This window comes from Aspergillus tanneri (assembly GCF_003426965.1).
Source record: "Aspergillus tanneri strain NIH1004 chromosome Unknown AapTan_6_pilon_pilon_pilon, whole genome shotgun sequence".
In the NCBI taxonomy this organism is placed as follows: Eukaryota; Fungi; Ascomycota; class Eurotiomycetes; order Eurotiales; family Aspergillaceae; genus Aspergillus; species Aspergillus tanneri.
Window position 1 is genome coordinate 2,641,970 of NW_022984633.1, and position 20,689 is coordinate 2,662,658.

Genomic DNA, 20,689 nt, shown 5'->3' on the forward strand with positions numbered 1-20,689 from the left:
TACGTCCTTCAATGGTTATACAGATAGAATCAGAAAAACCAACCACACAAAACTCATATCAACACGTTCATCACTGATCTAAACAGTTTTAGGAAAATCCACCCGTAACTGGTCAGTACCGTAGATACATCGAACCATTCCGTCACCTCCAAAAAGTCACTCCAGTTTTGCTCTTCTTATCGCATCTCAACCTCCATCTGACCTATAGTCTTCGGACCCTCGCCATTGTCTTGGGTTTTTGAGAAATTCAAGTTGGACATCTCCGACGTCTCATCCACCATCCCGGTAGAAATAACGCCACGAGACTCCCTACTTGGCATTCCACTTCCGACAGAATGATGCGCAGTTTCGATTCCCGTCAGCACTGGTGCCCGTACACTCGAGCTGTCGCGACTGACAGGTGCAGTAGCACTAGCAGAACGGGCGCCGTTCATTTCCGCATCGGTTCGACCAAATGCCTCGCTCCACCATCGGACTTCGTTGAGCCGCGGGAAAACCAACCGCTCTTTACCCCGTTTATGGTCGTCAACAACAGGGTCATACTGTGGGTTGACAAATTGTTCTCTACGTGCGAGAAAGTAATCCCACACACTCCGAGTTCGCTCTTTTGCTTTATATTCCACGCGTTCTTTCTCGTTGTTAAAGAGGAACGTACCAAATTGACACGAGTAGAGATGGTAAAGTAGACGCCGTAAGAAGCGTTCGTTGAACTCAAACCGTGTTGGGTATTGATACAGCATCTGGTAAGTTGCATCTAGGAACTGATGGAAGACAGGGCTGGTCTCCTTCACCTTGGTCACCTCTTTCTCGCAGGAGGTCGATCTCGGTGCCGAGCTGGGTTTCTTGGGACCAGGATTATCAGGGTCGTAACTTTGCATCTCTCCCTCCGACTCGGGAAGCGAATCACGACTCGTGTTGTCCCGGTTGAAAAACCCTTTGGCGCTAAGAAAAGCATTTTCAATGGCTTTACCAGCAGCCCCAGAATCACCAAATCCACGGTTAGAGTCCCCTCCAATCCTTTCGTTCTCAATCTGGAACCATTTCTCGCTATTCAAATGGCCAGATCGGTGTCGAAACATATGTCCAAAGGAGAGCCAGTCCTTTTCCACCAACACCATGAAACCTTCCATGGTCCGATAATAGGGGTCGAGACATAGCTGGCTTAGTGCGCTTAGCTGGCTTGTCCTATCCCAACCGTCGGAGCAATGGATCAGCACATGCGAATGCTGCAACCCAACCTGGCGAGCAATCAAGCCCGCACCGTCTAAAATGCCAGAAATATGCTTCAGCCAGCCACTTCGCGCAAGCTGATCCTTATTTGGTCCCAGTGGAGTGACATCGGAATCTTTCAGCGTATCAATCACTTTGTTCAGAGAATCTCGCATTACATGGATGTTGTCGATCCCAAGATACGCTTTAGTGGCAAACTTGTAGTTGTCCATATTTTCCGAGCCAAGACCAACGGCCTGCATAGCAAATGCATTGACAGTTGGCCGCGCGTCTACGATCAAGTTATTCTGCTGAGCCCCATATATCTGAGGCTTTTCCTCGGAATTTTCACGTTGGAACGAGGTCAACATCTCATCCTCCAACTCCTCGACATTCGTCAGATCGAACCCGATCAGAGAATGTGTATCACCTTGCGTGGAAGTCGATGACTCGCTCTCCAGATGTGGCGTGTTGAAGCCAGCTAGCGGTCTGTCTGAGCGAGATGTTGAAAATATAGTGGCTAACAACTTCTCGTCCTGAATGCTTCGGTTCTGACGCACGCCGACCAGGGGTTGCGAACTCCGGGTGATTGAACAGTTGTTAATGGGATGAAGATATGTCAAGACGGGTACTCTTGCCCTCGAGCGATAGCGTCCGGCATAGTTGAGGGTATTGTCAGAAATAGCGGACGGCACGGGGAAAACAGCGGGATACGTCGGGGAAAACTGAATTATCCAGGTCAATGAGATAGTCTCGGAAACTAAAACAGCAAGAATTTACCCCATAGTCCGAATTTATCTGGGAAATACGCCACCCATGGCCATCTTGATCCACATTTTGTCGAGTCCACTCTTTCCGTGGATCATACAACTCCCAGCCGTTAAATTCACGCTCGGGAGGAGGAGGCTGGTAGGCAAATGCATAGAGTTTGTCGATTCGGCCCACCTTGCATGTCCATGATTTGATGCTTTCGTATACATCACGGGCCTTGCTCTCGTTTGCAAAGTAGAAGCATACAAACGCGAAATCTCGGCACCGTAGGCGGATTGACGACGGCTGACGGGAAGCGGCAGGGGTAGGGCGATAGGTACAAAAGGCAATTATAGGATATGTAATCCAAAGCTCCTTAGGCCGTACAGGTGTACTTTGGGCTTGCGCATCGTCCCGGGGCAGAGGTATGTGCGAAAATATAATATGGTGAGGGGTGAGGTGGAGTGTACCGCTAACCTGTTCGCCACGACGCGCCAAGGTCACATTTTCAACCTGCAATCATAGGGGAAGACACTATTTAGATGGATATTGTATCTGTGGATTCTAAAGAAGGAACATACCTTGGCAATCCGTGTTCTCTCCATGCCTTAGCTATCAGTGTGTGTGCGTAACCTTCATGGCTGGTCTTTCATTGGGAGCAAATTCACTGCGATCCTGTATACTAGGAAGTCACTGACCAGAAGTAAACTAGTGTCTAATCCATTCAGTTAAGTCCTGCGTATCAGGAAGGCACGACAGGGCAGGTTTTAAGGTAGACCTCGTGGATCCGGACGGAGTTTCCTGGGGACAAGTTCACCAGCAAGCACGGGACCGGTCAGATGCGGAGCCCCTCGCTAAACCTTTGGAACTGAACTACGTCAAGCCCCAGTACTACCATTAGCCGTGCTTTCTTGTTCACCACCACATCCATCACTCCTTCTCATCTGGTTCCCTGCGGTGGAGAAGTGTCTCGTACTCTGGGAGCCTTAGGATACAGGCTATTCATGCCTGAAATCTCTTTTTATAATGTAACAATCACGAGGTAACTCCCTCAAAGGTCTTTATATAATTATGCCTGATCTGGGCCTACCACCTCCTACGGTTAGCGATATCTTTCGTTATCGTTACCAGCATGGGACAAACCTCGGATCCATGTTTATGCATGGTCCATGGTTGGACAACAATGTCTCTGAGAGGGATCTGGACGGCTCAAAGGAGCTAGAAGCACTGAAGAGGTTGGTACCCAAGAACTACAGTCTCCGGTCCCTCCTACTGACCAGAGCGAAACAACTAGGTCACTCAGCCTGAAGGGACTTAAAGAAACCAGGTCAACATGGGAATCCCGTTGGTTTAATGCTTTGACTGAACATGACTTCATACTGCTCAGAGATGTCGCACGCTGTAACTCTATACGTATACCTATAGGGTTCTACACCTTTGGGCCTACCTTCTGTTTAGGTACTGGCTTCGAAGGGGAGCCATCTCTGGTATATAACAATTGCTGGAACATCCTAAAGCGTCTGATTGTCCAATGCTCTAATCACGGAATTGGAGTTCTGATTGACCTTAAAAGCATCCCAGGTGGCAAGGATAAATATGGTGAGGAAAACAGCGAGAAGGTAAGACATTGCTCTAGCGTCCACAACCAAATATTGGTCAGAGATTGTCTTGCTTTCATCGCCCAGGAAATCACATTCCATGACCTGTGGGGAGTGATTGGGGTACAAATATCTAGCGAGAAGGATTGGCGAACCTGGGGACATGACTGGTATGACGAGGTTCTTGAAATCACTAGTTCGATCGACCCCACCTTGCCCATCTATATCAATGACGGCCAAAACCTCCACGCTGCCTTGGATTATGCAATATTGAAGAACAGACTTCCAGCCCCAGTGGGACGGAGTCCCATCATTGTGGAATCGCACAAGCATTTTACCTCGGAATCAGATCGGTCTCTAGGACCACGAGCCATTATTGGACGCGTCTCCGACGAACTTACAGAACTCGCGGCCCACCACGACAAGGTTGTTTCGCAAGGAATAGCTATAGATGTCTATGTTGGCGAGTGGAGTTGCGTTATGGACGATCAGACATGGAAGCGTGTGGACATGTCCGAACGACCGGAGTTGACCAAACGTTTCGGCCAAGCACAAGCCCGACAATGGGCTTCCAAAGCCTGCGGGTCCGCTTTCTGTAGCTTCAAACCAAACGGCATGTATGATGCCGATATGGACTACGAGCGACAAGTCAGTACTGGCGCCATACCGTCGCCAGTTTGGCTCACATTTCCCCGTCTGAAGGTCCTCGCCAAACTTGATCAGGCGGAGTCTCAGCGAGCAGAGCTCAAAAACAAATTTCTGTCCCAGACTTCTGCATCTACGAGCCCGCATGGACGTCGCCGCTTTTGCCTCGGCTGGGACCTGGGTTTTAGCGACGCATTGAACTTCTTCGCAGCGATGGCTCGAGATATACTACCCGGCCACAGGGTCGGAGGAGATAAAATCGGCGCCATGGAATTATGGATCCGAAAACGCGTAATGGAGGCATCTTGTCTCGGCGAGGATCTCGACTTAGAGTGGGAGAATGGCTTCAGAACCGGTGTTGACGACTTTTATAATACCGTCGGCATCTAAAGACGCATTTCGCAGCTAGTTCTCACTGGAAGTTCTTATGTTCAAGGCTCCAAGTTTTCTCGCCTTGACTTTATTTTTACCCCAATTTAATACTCATAATTATTAGTTAATTTGGTGCAGGACGTCGGGATGCCATTAAGGTATGTTCCAATGTTTTATGGCAAGTGACAATATCTTCATTCGTTCAAGTCATGTATTCGTCTACTCTCAACAGCTTGTCATGTAGTTACTTCTAATTATCTGGGTATACCAGGGAGCCGTGTGATAAATAATACAAAAGTAGTTAAGTATGACTGTGAGAATAGCTCCAAATTGACTCCCTATACCTAATGGCAAAGGTATCCTCATACTCCAAGAATATTTAAACAAATACCAGTTAAAATCACGCTTCCCCCATATGCAAAGTTCCTTGAGATTTTCCAAGCCCAAACGCGCAGATATACAAGTCCTAAAAGACAACTTTATGTACATTATTAAACCCAACATATTAATATCATGAGCCATAGACGGCGAATCATGATATCTACCTATAATACAGGATTCTGGCATAGTTACATCACATCGTCCGCCAGGCTTTATCCAACTCGATGGCCAATTCACAAGCCGTTGTGTAGAACGAATTGAAGTCACGGGATGTTCCGTTCGAGAGATCGGAAGGTGCACTGGATGAATCGGGATAGAGTTGAGAATTCTCCGACATATCCATGTCAAGGAAACAATCTGTGGTCCGATTGGGGTAATATGGCCCAGTTTCATAGGAAGAGTAGTTGAGCTGGTAGCCCCGGAAATCGTAGCGGTGGATGCGCGTGCCTTGGATGTCATTTATGGGTAGAGACATGTATTCGCCTGTAGTGTGACCATTCGGATCGTGGGTTCCATTTCCGTTGCGCAGAAACTCATTCGGCAAGGAGATCTGGAAGAAGGGTGGAAGCGGCATGTCTTCTCTGTGCATCCTAGCCTTGGAGAAGACTTGTAAGGTGTCTCGAAGATCTCGCAGGAGAGAGTCTTCCTGGGGCGCTTCCAAGAGCTCCCGGGTCAATTTCCGCGTGAATCGTAGATCTAGCCCGTTCTCCGGAAGTAAATAGTCCACGTTGCTTTCGGTAAGAACCGCTTTGGCACTTTGCAGGGATAGTTCTATGCTGGAACCAGAGGCAGCATGCGTTTTTTGAGTGGTAACCTCTACATTGAGCTCTGGGAACGCGTCGGCATATCTGAATGAGGGGACCAGGCGAATGCGGTGAGTATACATAGACTCATCATCAAGAGCACGAGGTGTCAACGAACGAAGAAAAGATGTCACTCGAGGGACGTCGGTGGTGAATGCTCGAGGAAGTGACAGTTTTCCTAGCTGCATTGCACTGATGCTCTTATCCGTAAGGGAAGTCTTGTGTAAGAAAAGACACCTGCCAACCTTCGCTATGATGGACTCCTGGACCTTGGCACTGCGGTGCTGGTCTGCATCTGGAGAGGATTTCGCTCGAAGCAATTTAAGAAGTCCGTCCGATAAACGTGTCTCATGCTTGTTAAAGAAAGGCGTTTCCATTATCTTCGCCACAGTGGCCTGAGAAGACGTCGCAGCCCATCGAACCCACGGCCGTTCCCGATCCCTCCACGTTGTATTGCGTTCGGTGTCGACAGCATAATAAGAAACAGGCTCAGAGGCAGATAAATAAGTGCTGAATGGAACTCGAGGAGCAGTGCTGTCGTGCATCGCAAGATTCAAGGTTCTTCTAGCATTGTCCGCGCCCTGCTTATTTTCAGCAAGATAAAGAATCTTACTTGGTTCCGACTTATGTATCTCAAACGCCACACCATAAGTCTTGCTCACCCATGACAGGAAACTTTGCTTCAAAACACAACCAGTTTCTTTAGCTTTAATGCCACTTGGTGAATATAGCTCAACACTCTCCTGCCGTATCCTGGTTGTAGTATCGTGGATGATGTCACGTATGGATTCGCATGCCTTTTGGCTCCCACTAATTACAACGAGGCGAAGCGAGTGGGTGACGTCAATTTTGGCGTCGTGGAGACTAGCTAATTCCTCGAAGGAAAAGTTGGCCGAGGATAGAAGCAATGATAACACTGGGGCAGAGAGGCGGTAATATATCTGGCCTGTTTCGTTGAGAATTCCAAGTTGCCAGCAATCCCGGAGGATTCTTTCTGCATAGAGCTTTTTGCCTTTAATATCCTCGTGCATTCTAGCAATTCTATCGGCAACGAGTGTATTGCCGGTATCTAGAAACGGCGAAATTCCAGGTTTCCAGGGCGTGACCATGTCATTCCCATGTTCTTGCACTTCCCTCTCCTTTTGCAGTATCCAATCCCTGGCGTAGTGCTTCAATTGCATGGTATAAAATGACGACAAGAGGCTTCTTCTGAGTTCGTTCCATTCGTGAACAGGCAACTTATGTCCAGGCCGATAGGATGGTCGAAAACTCTTGACATGCTTTGAGACCATAGCCTGGTCATCGGAGTAGCTATCCGGCTCAATGTCCTTGAGCATGAAGGGGAGTCCGCTCTCCGTCGAGCTCTTATCGGAGTTGGTCCTGCATTTTAGAGCTCGACGCCGTTCTTGATCCTTAACTAAAACAATCTCTCCAGGTTTTCCCAGAGCTGTTACCCCAATCGGGGCCTTTTTCATCTGCCGTCTGCGACGCTCACTGTCCATTGGCTTTCCAAGTTTGTACGAATTGCGTGTGAATGCAGGTCTGGGATTTTCGCCCGTACCAGCGGCCCATCTACCCTCATCATCAAGCTTGCTCTGCGTGTTGATTGAACGGACCAATGCATCGTGCCCGTGCGATGTTGTCGGAAAAATACATTTTCTGCATGTGAGGAGGATCTGGCAGCTCAGAAACTCTGCCGCAGCTTGAGAAGGCCGTGAAATCATATAGAACAAAGAAAGTGCTCTGATGCTGCAGTCTTCGCGGAATTGTTGCGGCGATCGAATCTTTTGCGCTCTGGGGACGAACAGGACAGACTACGCTAGTCCTTTTACGGAATAGCCGCCAATTTGTTGCCCCAGGTATCTTGATAATGACATATTGAAACGAATAGAAAACATATTATATACTGGGTATTACTCTACTGAGCTTCCAGAATGCAAACGCACCATGGAAATAAAGCATCATTCATTGATTTCCCAACTCCTCAGATCTTCACGCACAACAAACTCGGACAATTCATGCTCGTTATTACTACGACTTCTCCACGCATTCGTCTTTGCAGTACCGTAAAGGTTCTGCTCAATACTCCCCCTCCTCTGATGGCCTGCCATGGGCTGGGGCTCCGATCTGCCGTCATTACGAAATTGATTACTCCCCGAGCTCCTTGGTCGTCTTTCAAAGCTGGGGGAGAGCATATTTGATGTATGGTGCTGCGTGCCTGTTACATGCTTCGTAGATAATTCATGTTCTGCCATTCTCCCAGATCGGACTTCGTGGGTGTCGTTAGTCCAGGTAACAGAGCCCGAAAACAACTCCTCAATCAATTTATCTGCAGGCAGGTCGTTGGATCCAGCATGCCAGGAAGCAGCCAATGTGCGGCGATACATGTCCTGCATGTCTGCGGCTTCTCTGCTTTGACTGCTGATTGATGGCATTCGACCCAAGTCGACAGGATGCTCTCCCTGTTCTGCAGAGACGACGCCGGCGATTCCCCCAAAAACCATTGCCGATTTAAGAGGCGGTCTATCGCCTATCAGTATCTGGATCGAAGGGCAAACACTAGTTGTCAACCTACGTGGTAAAATTTCGATCCCCTTCCACTTGACGCATTGCTATCGCGACCTTGAGGGTGCTGTTGATTTTACTTTCCTGCATCAAATATCTTCTGACAACTCCTTCTTGATCATCGCTTTTCTCCACATATTCGGCGAGGTTAAGACGAATCTTTCCTAAAACATTCTTATTGTCTCCGATTCCTCCGGATTCAAACTCTTGAATGATCTCAAAGTGAACGTCGCATTCATGAAGCGTCTGGCTGCGATCGATTGTAAGCCGAACCTGCAGTGTTTTCTCGTAGTTCCAATATGCCCTATGATCCAGAATCACTGCCTTATCCGTTTGTCCATGATTTTCTGTCGCGCTCGACGAAGGCAAGCGCCATTTCACATATGCAGTTCCGTTTACGAGGGGTACATTGTTGAGATCGATGATCTTAGATAGTCAGTCAGCGATATAATCAACCGAATTACGACCATCATTACCCTAAGAACAAGCTCAAACCGGGGCTAATTTCGATGGTCAGCAATTCGCATATAACCTCTTACGGAGTTCCAACTTGCCCTCCGGTTCTTCGGGACTGTTAAAGAAATCAGACGTGAGGTCACCATCGCAAGGGCAGTCGAAATTGATCTTTAAAGCACTTTGCTCGCATGACAGATGATGGTGAATACTTACCAAAAGCCTGCATTGTCACAAGTTCTAGAAATAATCCGCTTCATCCGTCTTCCAGACTCGAATACACTTTAACTTTGTTCTCCAGGATCATCTACAACATCGACGCAACCAGTCTCCCCACACTCCAGTAGAAGGCGGTGAGGCGTCGCGGCTGGCAGTAATATACCGCCGAAGTCTCTCCGCTTCGGCTATCAATTTCGCCTTTCTTTTCAACTCTGCGCAGAATCCAGGCTGAGAGAGAATCAATCTATCTTCATTTAGAGCCGATATCAGACTACGCAAATGGATCGCCCCCCATTGTCCCCGCCTGCTGAACCGACATCTTCTTCCTCCTCCCGGCCTGTCCCACTAGACTCTTCAATCCGCACAGCTCCAATCCATCCTGATCTACCTGACATCCGTGTCCCTGGAGAACCCCTGCCACCATATAAGTACCATCCAGTCACTTGCGCACCGATTGATCTGCAGGATGTTCAGGCCAAGTTAGAGCAATTGCGCCGGGAATTCCCAACCCGCGAAGCAGCGCTCAGGGCGCAAGAGCAGGCAGCCAAAGAAGTCAAGCAGAAAATGGAAGATGCCGAAAGAAAGCGTGAAGATGTGCAAAAATCCATAGACAAAAAGATCAAAGAGAGGAACACGGAGTTGAAAGTTCTGTCGAAGTATCAAGAAGTCAAATCATGAAATATTCATCGAAAGACAAAGATACCAGGATATCGGGATATCTCGTCACGAATTGGACTGAAGAACAACCCGCGTTGCTTGTCAAGCTTATAGCAACATGATACAGATTGGAACTGCGGCTAGGATGCTCTGCTTTCTTACTCTTTCTATCCCTCCCTTAAATGCCGCCCAACGGGCTACTTGTCGCCACGGGGCAAACTTTAGGGGCTCAAGGACTGGAAACAATTTCCTCGGCTTCTGTTTACTTCCATTCCGAAGATTAGCTAGCCTTTTCGAATCAGGCTCCCGCGACCAGGCTGCTATTTCAGTCAGGACAAAGGGGCAATCAGTCATGTACCCCAGCATACTAACGAGATCGGGCACATTTGGCGAGCAATTGTGGATCGGACTGGCGAGTGCAAACCATCATGTTTTATCTAGTTCTTAAGGATGATGGTACGGAGTTCCTTTTCTCATCATATAAAAGGTTGACTACTGAATGATTTATGCAGCTCTTATTGAATGTGATCTAGATTTTTGGGCTATGGACGGACGCATATGTATCAAGAACATCAATGTGCCACGCCTTGAATCGGCGGCCGGGGGGAAAAAAAAGATCAGATCACAAAATTGAATCTCATCAACATGAAATTGCGTTATTACTCATATTAAGTAACTTCATTGTCCATTAAATCATTAGCCCCATACGCATCATGGCTTAAGCCCCTCACAGTGTACCCAAAATCTTAACCACGACAGGGAGTATCTAAAACAATGATTAGTCATATATCCAATAATAAGATGCGTTTTTTTATTAGAACATACCTCAGAAGCATCTTCGATCAAGATTTGAGTTTCATTGACGAACTTCGGAGTTAGCAAGTGATTGGCATTGCCCAGCAAGCCACCGACCTCGCCAAGCAGCTCAGGCGTGATGACAGGCGAGACATCGTTGATCAGGTCCCTAGTTTCATTGACGAACTTGGGTGTCAACAGACGGGTTCCGTTACCAAGCAGGTAGCCCACTTCCTTGAGCAGCTTAGGGGTAACGGCAGGCGACACGAGGCCAATCAGGTGTTGGGTCTCGTCCACAAACTCGCTCGTCAGAAGATGGTTAGCGTTGTTGAGGAGACCGCCAACCATGCCGAGCAACTCGGGAGTGATAACGGGTGCGATGCCATCAATGAGGTCGCGTGTCTCGTTGACAAATTTGGGTGTCAACAGGTTGTTGGCGTTACCCAATACTGATTTAGCCTCGTCAACAAATCCTTGAGTCAGCAACGATGCTGCGCTTCTCAGCAGGCCGCCGAGTTGCTTAAGAAGTTGAGGCGTAAGCTCAGGAGCAAGTCCGGTGATCAATCCCTTGGTATCATTGACGAACTCCTTCGTCAGAAGATCCGCGGCGTTATCCAACAAGCCAGCGACCTTCCTGAGGACTTCAGGTGTCAGGATAGGAGCAATCTCATTGAGCATAGGAGCCACCTGGTTAATCAAGCCCTGGGTCTTCTTGACGAAGTCTGGTGTCAATAGGTTATTGGCGTTGCCCAAAAGTGAGCCAATCTCCTTGAACAGCTCAGGGCTGAGGAGCGGGCCGACGGCGTTGATCAATTTCTTGATCGAATCGACAAACTGAGGAGTCAATAACTGGTTGGCGTTGCCCAGTAACGAGCTGATCTCCTTGAACAAATCAGGAGTAAGGAGCGGGCCGAGTGAATCGATCAACTTCTTGGTCTCATCAACGAAATGAGGAGTCAATAGCCTGTTGCCATTGCCCAGGAGCGAGCTGATTTGCTTGAACAGATCATCGGTGAGGAGCGGGCCGAGCTGCCTAAGAAGCTTGTTGATCTCGTTCACAAATTCAGGAGTCAAGAGCTTGTTAGCGTTGCCCAGTAGCGAGCTGATCTGCTTGAATAGATCATCGGTGAGAAGTGGTCCAAGCTGCTTGAGAAGTTTGTTGATTTCATTCACGAATTCGGGAGTCAACAACTTGTTGGCATTGCCCAGTAGCGAGCTGATCTGCTTGAATAACTCGGGGGTGATAAGTGGGCCAAGCGAGTTAATCAAGTTCTTGGTCTCCTTGACGAAGTCCGGACTCAACAGGTCGTTAGCGTTGTTCAACAAGTTGTAGACCTCCTTCAGCAGCTCAGGAGACAAGATCGGGCCAAGGGTATCAAGCAGTTGTCGTAATTCCTTGACCAATTCAGGCGTCAACAACTTGTTGGCATTTCCGATCAGACTATTGACCTCCTTGACAAACTCGGTGGTCAGAAGATCATTTCCATTGTCCAAAAGCGTGGAAATCTTCTTGAAGAGATCGGGGGTGAGGAGTGGGCCGAGTCCCTTGATCAGCTTGTTGATCTCGTTAACGAACTCAGGAGTCAGGAGCTTGTTGGCATTGGTCAGGAGACCCTGGATCTCCTTCATCATGTCCGAGTTAAGAAGCTTGCTTCCAGTGTCGATCATTGTCTTTGTCTGCTCCGTGGTCTTGTCGTCGAATAGGTATGCAAAATGATGGAAGAAAGACTCAACATCTTTGAGGAAAGTTGGGTTTAGAAGGCCCAGCAGGCCATCGATAAGATTCCCCAGATCTTTCAAAGGACTTCCTCCAGTGAGGCCCTCGAGAAGACCTTGCAAAACTTTGGTATCTTGACTACCGGACTTGGGAGTTGATGTAACAGTAGTTTGTCCCTTTGGCTGAGCTGTACGTGACGGAGAAGACCCTTCAGAAGAAGAGCTGGAGCCACCCTGAGACTCCTTTGGTGAGGCAGTTGGGCCAGGAACACTTCCCTCACTCTGGGAGCCTCCGTTGCCTGTTGGGACAGACGAGCTGTCTGCCTGTGGTGGTGCTGCGGCATTGTTGCTAGGCTGAGAGCCGGAAGCAGGCTCTGATTGCGCGGCTTGGTTTGGCGCGTTCTGGTTGTTGGCATTGGCGTCGGCATTCTCATCGTTGGTATTAGCACTCTGTTGCTGGCCGTTGACTTGGACATCCGGCTGCTGCTGCTGAGTAGTCGGCTCGGGGGTCGCGGCGGGTGCATGAGCTACAGGCTGCTCCTCCGGTGGAGTACTCCCCTGTGATGGTGCATTGCCCACTGCTGTAGACGCCTGTGAAGGGGATGCCAGCGAGGTGCTGGAAAGCAAGAGCGCGGGTAATAGATATGAGAAACGCATGCTGGGTCTATGCTCTTCACAGGGGGACAGCCAGCAATCGACGACTAAAGAGCCCAAGTACAGATCTACGGTGACTGCAAGGCTCCTTTTATGTGTCTGCAGGTGCCCGGAGCCTATCTACTCCCTCAATGATCCAACCACTGGAACAGACCGAGGATTATCCAATATTCCCCACATGTGAACTAACTAGGTTGTGTTGGTTTTTGTGTCGTTCCTACTCCGGAGTACGCTACTGATGTCAGCGGCAGAGTATTTTGGGTCCGATCTAGCGGAGGTAATTCCTCTTTAGTTTCCGTTCGAATACGACATGTTGATCGTTTGCTCTTGCGTGATGAATGACGTTAAGTCGCGCTCATTGCTTCCGCGGCAGAGGATGATTCCTGCCAGCCTCCATAGACTGTGTCATTTGGTCCAAAGAAAGCACTGATTTTCGGCCTAAGCCGTACCCCACGTTGCCTTAGAGTGTCTTAGTCTTGCGGGGAGGCGAAAGAGGAGTCCGGGAAATTGCGAGTGGCATGAGAAGATCTTTTGCGATACTTACAATAGGGGCCTCTTTTTTTCTCTTTTTTTTTTTCCCACCATACCTCGGTGATCGGCAAGAGTACCTATCGTATTGAGCCAAGCTGAGCATCTGACAATCACTGTGTTCCTCTGGGATAATAAGGGCGTAGTCCAATTGCCTAGTCGATCTGTGCTAAAGGGGTTGCGGTGATTGGATACATGCTCTGGTAGTAAATTTTAGTCCCTGGCTAGGGTGCCTGTCTTTGAGGTACGGACCCTAGTAGAGTCTAAATCGAGCTCTGGTGTGCCGGGGTGGGACCCACTGTCCCAGACTTTTCCTCCCAGCTTTCACGATTTTCGCCTCATCTGGCACTGTTGGCTAAGGGATGTCAAGAAATGAATTCTGAAACCACTTATTGCGGAGACGACATGTCACCCAAGGAAGAGAGTCCCCAGCTGTGGAGGCGACATCGGCAGTCATTATCGATATATGCTGGGGAAACGGCGGCTCCATATTTCCATCCGCATCAGCCGAACCTGGAGGAATGTTGGGCGTAGAACAGCAATGCAAGGAAGGAAGCAAACCCACCTGTTGTAAGTGTTCCGGCCGGCTCCTCGGAGCTTCAGCTCGGTAACATGTGATATCAGGACGGAGAGCAGCTTAGATTAAATAATAGAACATGGCAATTGGCGAGGGATGCATATCCTCTCTACTTCCATTTCGGGGTTAATTTAGTTTAGCGTGGTGATCAACAGTGGCCATGAAGCGGGGTTTGCGCCTAGGGCCCTTTCCGACCACGGTCAAAGTCTTGTTTTCTCTTGGGGTAGGAAGGGAAAAACGGCTCATCGTTGTCCGACCGTGGCTTATCCCCGTATATTGTCCCATAAATTGCTCCACTGATTTACACCCAGAGTCATCCATTCGACGACTCTACATGGTCCTTCTCGCTAAGAATGCAACATCGGAAGGTAAAAGCTGGGGATTTGTATTTTTAGGCTTTTTTTTCTTTCTTTTTCATGTGTGTGTGTGTGTTCACGAGAGACCTTTCATCAACTTGTCAATCTCGGAGAATTATCGTACGTACAAGCTACGTAGCCGCAAGATGCATCTGCACTCCCTATTTGTGTCTTGGATAAACAATCGCCAGCTTCATCCCTACCTGATGAGGTAACTAACCTGAGAGATTATGAGAACTGTGCTTGAATGAATTATATTTGTCTCCACCCAGTTGGTCGGGATTTTCTGGGGCCGCCAATGGGCGGGGGATGCTCGGAATCGATAATAATTATCATGAAAATATTGTGATCCGCAAGGGAGAAAGGAAAGGACCAGCTTGGCCCCAGATTCTTCGCCGAGACGTACATATGGGAGCGGGGGAAACCTTGAGTCCTCGGTCGGTTGAGGCTGCCATAAGAACGAGATCAACAATGACAGTGTGCTTTCTTTTTCCGCACAGTCAGTTGAGCCGTCACCTGACCCGACAAAAGGCCCAACTCTAAATTTTTTCTCCCTCACTCTCATGTCTACATGAGTGGTTTTCTCGCGTCACGCTTTCAATAGACAAGCAGTGATCAATATATACTGCTAATTTTATCTCATCTACTTGATTGAGGTATCACAATGGCAGCATCGAAAGCCTTTCCATAAGTAGTGGTAGTAAACTACGAATGGTCTCAAAATTCAGACCAGATTTGGACCCAAGGACAAAGGACCCATTAGTAGAGTGGGCCTCATTCGTGTTGACTTTAGAGCATGATCTCTATCCGCTAGCTCACTAGAAATACCAAATGTCTTCCATGGAAAGTCTTACGTAGTGTAGAATATTTAGCAGCTGTCTTACTGGCTCACATTTGGGCACTCCCTTTATGTCTTCATGGGATAGTAATAGCATGCACTAAATCAATGATTCTTGAATAGATCTGAAAAGATTTGGACACTATTATCTGCTACCCTATATTCTTCCTGCCCTTGGTACGCCTAAACAGGGTCTTCCATAGTCCCAATTCAAGGTACACGACGCTCCTCATATAGGAGCCATTTACATTTTTCCCTTACCACGTGTATACAGTGTATATAGTACTTCTAGGAGCATGATGTAGGTTTCCTTATCTTGGACTCTCCCAGTATCACATCGAAGAATTATACATACTAGGGTCCAATTTTGAGTAAAATCTAAAGCTATACTACTCTAAAGAGCCAAGGTTGCATACTCCACTAGATCGTTGACACCCATGTACCCCGCGAACTATTCCTAGAGATATATTAATGAATCTCAAAATCAAATACCAAGGGCATTTTTGTCTACTCCCGAAGAGATTTGCCTCCCGAGGTAAAGTGGATAATACAGCCGCAAAGTCGAACCCCTTTTGAGATATACATTTTGAGTTTAGCGCCAGCGTACATTTCAAGATATCGTCGTGAGCTGGAACACTAAAATCTATGCAGCTCAACATTGGACGCAGTACACTGATATTACTGGCAGGTACATTTGCTCCCATGTACAGACGTGGAAGTCATGACTGAAAGTCAGGTTAGTCAGTCTTAACAAAGTACAAACTTCAGTACTGCTTCCTTGATGTATGAATTTTTCTGCTGCCATCTATAGAACGTGCAGATTTTGAAGTCAAAGCCATGGTTGTCAAGCCATTTCTTACTCTCATGCAATTCCTATGACTTGATATACGGCTTATGCCTGAAGTGACCTTCCTGAAATACTTAACAATCTTGCGATAATATCAAATTCAATGCACTATTCCTATACTTTCTTTAGTATCTAGCTTGGTTTTTCTCTTTCGATTCTTACTTTCATATCTACTGCATCTTCTGATTACAACTGCGTGATGATATTTTTATCCATTCCGATTATGATCTATAATATACTTGAGGATACTCAGTACTACACACAGTGATAGAGAAATTATTGTGCTCTTCTTGATAGCGGCTAGTCTTTCAGGATTTGTAAAAGAATATGATAACTTTTGATATATAGCAATTCTTCGTCCTTATGTTAAAGACACGGAGTGCATAATTTAAGCTCAGCAACAGGAATAAAATCCCACTTTATACATCGACAAATATATTTATTGTAAATAATGAAGTACATCCCAAAAGTATAGACGATGGGTATAAATCCCCAAAAAACGCGGGGAGAAATCGGTGAGATAAGACCCCATAAAAAATAATACTTATAATGACGCAGAGTACTAGGTGCAACAATAGTTGCAAAGAAGGCCTCACGCAACATGATGGGAGGGAGATGCTCTTCAATTTAGTGGTGTTTTATATACAGCAATACGGCGACTGTTCCTATGGACTATCTTTCTTATGTTGCTTTCATAAGCATATGGCGTCCAAGGCCTCAAGCTCTTGCTTCATTGGGAAGCACATGCATAGCTAAACATTATATATCTGGGCTACAACAGGTTAATAGAACTTTATATTGAATTGACTATTAAACTCACTTACTCCTAAGCATATTAATGTCTTAAAACCAGACAGCATTTTGCACATACATATTGTATAGATACGAGGGAACTAGATACTCATAGTAGCTTTAAGTCGTAAGCCTTACAAGCAACCTGTTCTCCTGGTACCAGCAAAGTGGTTGTGCTAATGGTATAGCTGTAGATAACCCTGACGATAACATACATGTATGGAACGTATGACCTACAAAAGAATATCATGATATGGTAAATGCTTATATGCACCACTCTAGCGTTATAACTACCTAGAGCCATATTCGTGCATACAATACAGTAAAGTTTTTTAAATAACAGCATGCTTTATTTCCAGTCTTACACATATAGTCTTCAATAAGATATACATCTAACTATTTCCTTTCAATGTCTGTGGAACTACTTCATTTAAAGCATCACCGACCACCGATAGAGTCTCACTAATAGTACATAGATAATCAGAGCAGGTACCTAGACTTAGTCGATTTCTGAAGTATGCGACTGTTGATGTATTTAATTTTAAGGCCATTCATAGCTTGTGTCCATTTCTTACTGCATAGGTCTTTGATCATACGCGCCTATATAGTTACATACAGATGTTTATTGCATACCTCACTCTTTCAGACATTCAACTATCCCAGTTTCTAACACTGACAGCAATACATTACCAACTGAACATTTCCAACATGCTTTGAATGTCGCTCACAGAGGCTCCATCTTCTTTTATTCTGGGTGAAGAGGGGGGAATCATATGTACTATATATAAATTATACTGACAAGTCTCATCGTAGTTATTTTCAATAGAGGTGTGCGAATAATAGGCAAGGATGTGAAGGATATGATGAGGCCTGAATCCTGGGGTTGACTTTATCTAAACGTATCAATCCATACCTATATATACTATTAAGTGTTGTATAAAATAGAGACCTATTGACCAGGAAAATCCTCCTATCCAAGTAGGTGCATATATATAGCAGCTAAATTAATCATTATATATGCCTATCTAGTTGATAGTAGAGAAGCGATCCTGAATAACTACAATTATTATTCGCCAGTATGTACAAGAAAACCCTTTATCCTACATTGCTTTATAGGGGAAATATAGGGTCTTACAGATCTTAACTTATATACAACAGTTTTGCTTGCTAACAATTGTATAAATGCAATGGAAATAGAAAATTAATGATTATATCTAAGATACAAGACCTAAGTACATACACGGTTTAATAATAGCAACCTATGTATAGTCAACTTTTGCTTGTGAGATATCATTACCACCCTGGTGGCGAGATTTATAATAAACACCACTTGAGTGCAATTTAAAATTCGTGGTTATAAACTATTTTTATGCTAGCAATAAGACCTAATATCTTCCATTTATCTTACCCATGGGCGTCTATTCTGGCTATAGCTGTCAGTGGGAGACAAGAATGGCAGACAAGAATTCATTCTCTGATAAGTACAAACAGAGTTGTTGAATAAAAGCGTATATCGATGGTTTGGCGTCTATGTGGAAGGGATATACTATATATTGCCTTTGCAATACTGATTATCAAGTGGGATGATGTACTATATTGGATATTAAGTCAGACAAGTGTCAATTGGTAGTTTGGTCAAGCTGAACGTGCTTACCTGTACAAATAATAGGTATAAATAGAAACAGAATCGGTTGTACGGAGTACTCTGTAGTGGTATGTGATGATGATTTACCTTCATAACGAGGAATCAATATTAGCCATAGATATAGATACAGATGTCGGAAGAAGTTAGAATAGTTAATATTTAAGATATTTTAAAGGCAATGTCCTTTGTCTAATTTTCGTATGCATGACTCTTAGACAATAAGAAAGCAGACGCCAATTACGTTACGGGGAAATTCCAATTCCAAAAATATATATCTTAGAATAATCTTGCCCAGAATACGAAAAATATATACTATGAGCTAGAAAGCAAGTAGTGTCATAGAAAGAGGAACACCAAATACATTATCATACTGTAGTATTCTGTCATAATAAATTTGGGCCTTAATCTCAGGGTGGCCTGCTTATAAATATGTCCTTAACAGATAACTATAAATTGCAATTAAATTAAGCTATAGATAATCTACAACACTACTACATATTACCTCTTAGCAAAACCATCTGTAGATCTGTCGGGTACGTACGATACTACTTATTATCTGGTTTTTATATATTGCCTGAGTATTAATTTACATGATACAAAGAGCCATTTATCATGGATGAACTTTCTATGCTGATATTCTATGGCAGACCTTACATGATAGAATGAAATTAGCCTATTGGCTGAGTCAAGAGAGTACTAGCAACATAATAACAATTGTTATACAGCTCTGCCGAATGTACCTCCCTTTGTGTTAGAGAAAAAATGACCGTGGTTGTCAACCAAGGCTGAATATAGTACCTTCTCTGAACACAGAGTAAGAGCCTAGATTCGTGATATCATGCATCAGGCCTATATCAATTTGATATATCACTAACACCCCATCCTCACCGACAAAGCAAAAGTCAAGGCCATGCTACTGATCTCAAAGCGGCTAGTTGAACAGCTGACCATTTCCATATGCACTGTCAGCAGGTCTTTGTGGGTCTTGAATGCATCCTTCCCAACACCATGCGGACTTTCTACCCATGATCTCTTTCGATAGATGCAGGTAACCGACATACCTACCAGTTAAGATCGTGGGGATGGTGCCACCTGAGACAAGGTAGGGGTAGAGCCAGGGTAGATGCAATTACATTGGCTTTCTGAGCGTACAGGCCTCTGACCTAAAGTCTGACCCGGGACATAGAGGGCGCTTAGACAGCAACCTAGGCACCTAACTAACCAGGGACTACAGTACGATATTGTAATACAAGGTAATGTAGTACACAGTAATGGTGTTGCCATGGTTATTTTGATTCGCACATATATTATGGATTAACTGGGTTTTAAAGCTCATCTTTGCTACATTGAATTCTTCAGGCCACCGAGTTGTTCAAACTAAGTCCGTCGTGACCTACAATATGGAAACAGTCTATTTGTTACGTCGGTGATGCTGCAACATGAGTCAATTAGAGGTTGGTGCGCTGGGCGCTAAAAATAGGCAATACGAGTATTTCTCTATTTCCTATTTTCTTTGTAGTATTGTTGCTAAAGTAGAAAGAAATGCTGCTTTATACAATGTTTCTAACCTATAGAATCCCCGCTTTCTATTTTTCGTCTAATCCAAACCGTTTTTGGAAACGACGCGCATCTACCTATTAAGGTACGTCTTCAACCTTCTCTGTTTTTCTTTTTTTTTTTTGCCTCTTCTCTTCACTTCCATATACGATGATTGAATTTAGCAACATGACGTCATACCTTTCCTGCAGAAACTAAGCCACAACCACCGTGGCTACTTCAACAACGTGACAGTTGTCCCAGTGAGGCGCAGCAGTCGGCCATCGCCGAGATTGACAATTCTGGATACCTGCACGGGTCGCATATGGTCTTTTTTTTTTTTCTTTTTTTTTATCCCATCTCTTTCGTCTGCGGTGGCCACGCTTGTGTCATACAGAGGAACGAATAAAAATTATGTCGAACCACCCAGGCCAGGCTGACGACGCGTCGATAATTCGCGCCGAAAACAAAAATCGTCTGTAAAACCGCAGTTGCGGAACCGATTCCAACCGACAAAGCGATGCGCCTACATTACCGCTAGCTATCTATCCAATCAGTGTCGTGACTCGTGACTATCCTCCGCATGTATACAAAATTTGTTGCTGAGCGCCTGCTGAGACTGCTGCAGCATCCTGGATCAACCCCGAGCCGATCGGCTGTTGCCTGTTGGGAACATGTCAAGTGCAAAAGGGTAATTTGATGGCAAATGCCAAAGAATCTCTTCCAGATCCGCCCGTTCCGGACTCGCTAGGT

The 20,689-nt window shown here is 45.8% G+C and overlaps 5 protein-coding genes across 5 annotated transcripts; 2 read left to right on the forward strand and 3 right to left on the reverse strand.

The window, feature by feature from the left end:
- Nucleotides 1-176: 176 nt before the first annotated feature.
- ATNIH1004_008897 (phosphatidylinositol-3-phosphatase YMR1) lies at nt 177-2,564 on the reverse strand (the record flags this gene model as incomplete). Its single annotated transcript, XM_033573500.1, has 3 exons — nt 177-1,934; nt 1,990-2,472; nt 2,541-2,564. 3 exons carry the CDS (start codon nt 2,562-2,564, stop codon nt 177-179), a joined length of 2,265 nt encoding a protein of 754 aa, XP_033424052.1.
- A 466-nt stretch (nt 2,565-3,030) lies between these two features.
- On the forward strand, nt 3,031-4,592 carry EXG3 (Glucan 1,3-beta-glucosidase 3; the record flags this gene model as incomplete). Its single annotated transcript, XM_033573501.1, has 3 exons — nt 3,031-3,194; nt 3,347-3,578; nt 3,645-4,592. The coding sequence occupies 3 exons, from the start codon at nt 3,031-3,033 to the stop codon at nt 4,590-4,592; spliced, it is 1,344 nt and encodes a 447-aa protein (XP_033424053.1).
- A 556-nt stretch (nt 4,593-5,148) lies between these two features.
- ATNIH1004_008899 (uncharacterized protein) lies at nt 5,149-9,005 on the reverse strand (the record flags this gene model as incomplete). Its single annotated transcript, XM_033573502.1, has 6 exons — nt 5,149-7,353; nt 8,029-8,281; nt 8,334-8,749; nt 8,800-8,823; nt 8,863-8,894; nt 8,993-9,005. The coding sequence occupies 6 exons, from the start codon at nt 9,003-9,005 to the stop codon at nt 5,149-5,151; spliced, it is 2,943 nt and encodes a 980-aa protein (XP_033424054.1).
- A 269-nt stretch (nt 9,006-9,274) lies between these two features.
- Nucleotides 9,275-9,673, forward strand: ATNIH1004_008900 (uncharacterized protein; the record flags this gene model as incomplete). Its single annotated transcript, XM_033573503.1, has 1 exon — nt 9,275-9,673. One exon carries the CDS (start codon nt 9,275-9,277, stop codon nt 9,671-9,673), a length of 399 nt encoding a protein of 132 aa, XP_033424055.1.
- Nucleotides 9,674-10,379: 706 nt separating this feature from the next.
- Nucleotides 10,380-12,820, reverse strand: ATNIH1004_008901 (uncharacterized protein; the record flags this gene model as incomplete). The annotated part of the gene is made up of 2 exons (XM_033573504.1): nt 10,380-10,418; nt 10,478-12,820. The coding sequence occupies 2 exons, from the start codon at nt 12,818-12,820 to the stop codon at nt 10,380-10,382; spliced, it is 2,382 nt and encodes a 793-aa protein (XP_033424056.1).
- Nucleotides 12,821-20,689: the final 7,869 nt, after the last annotated feature.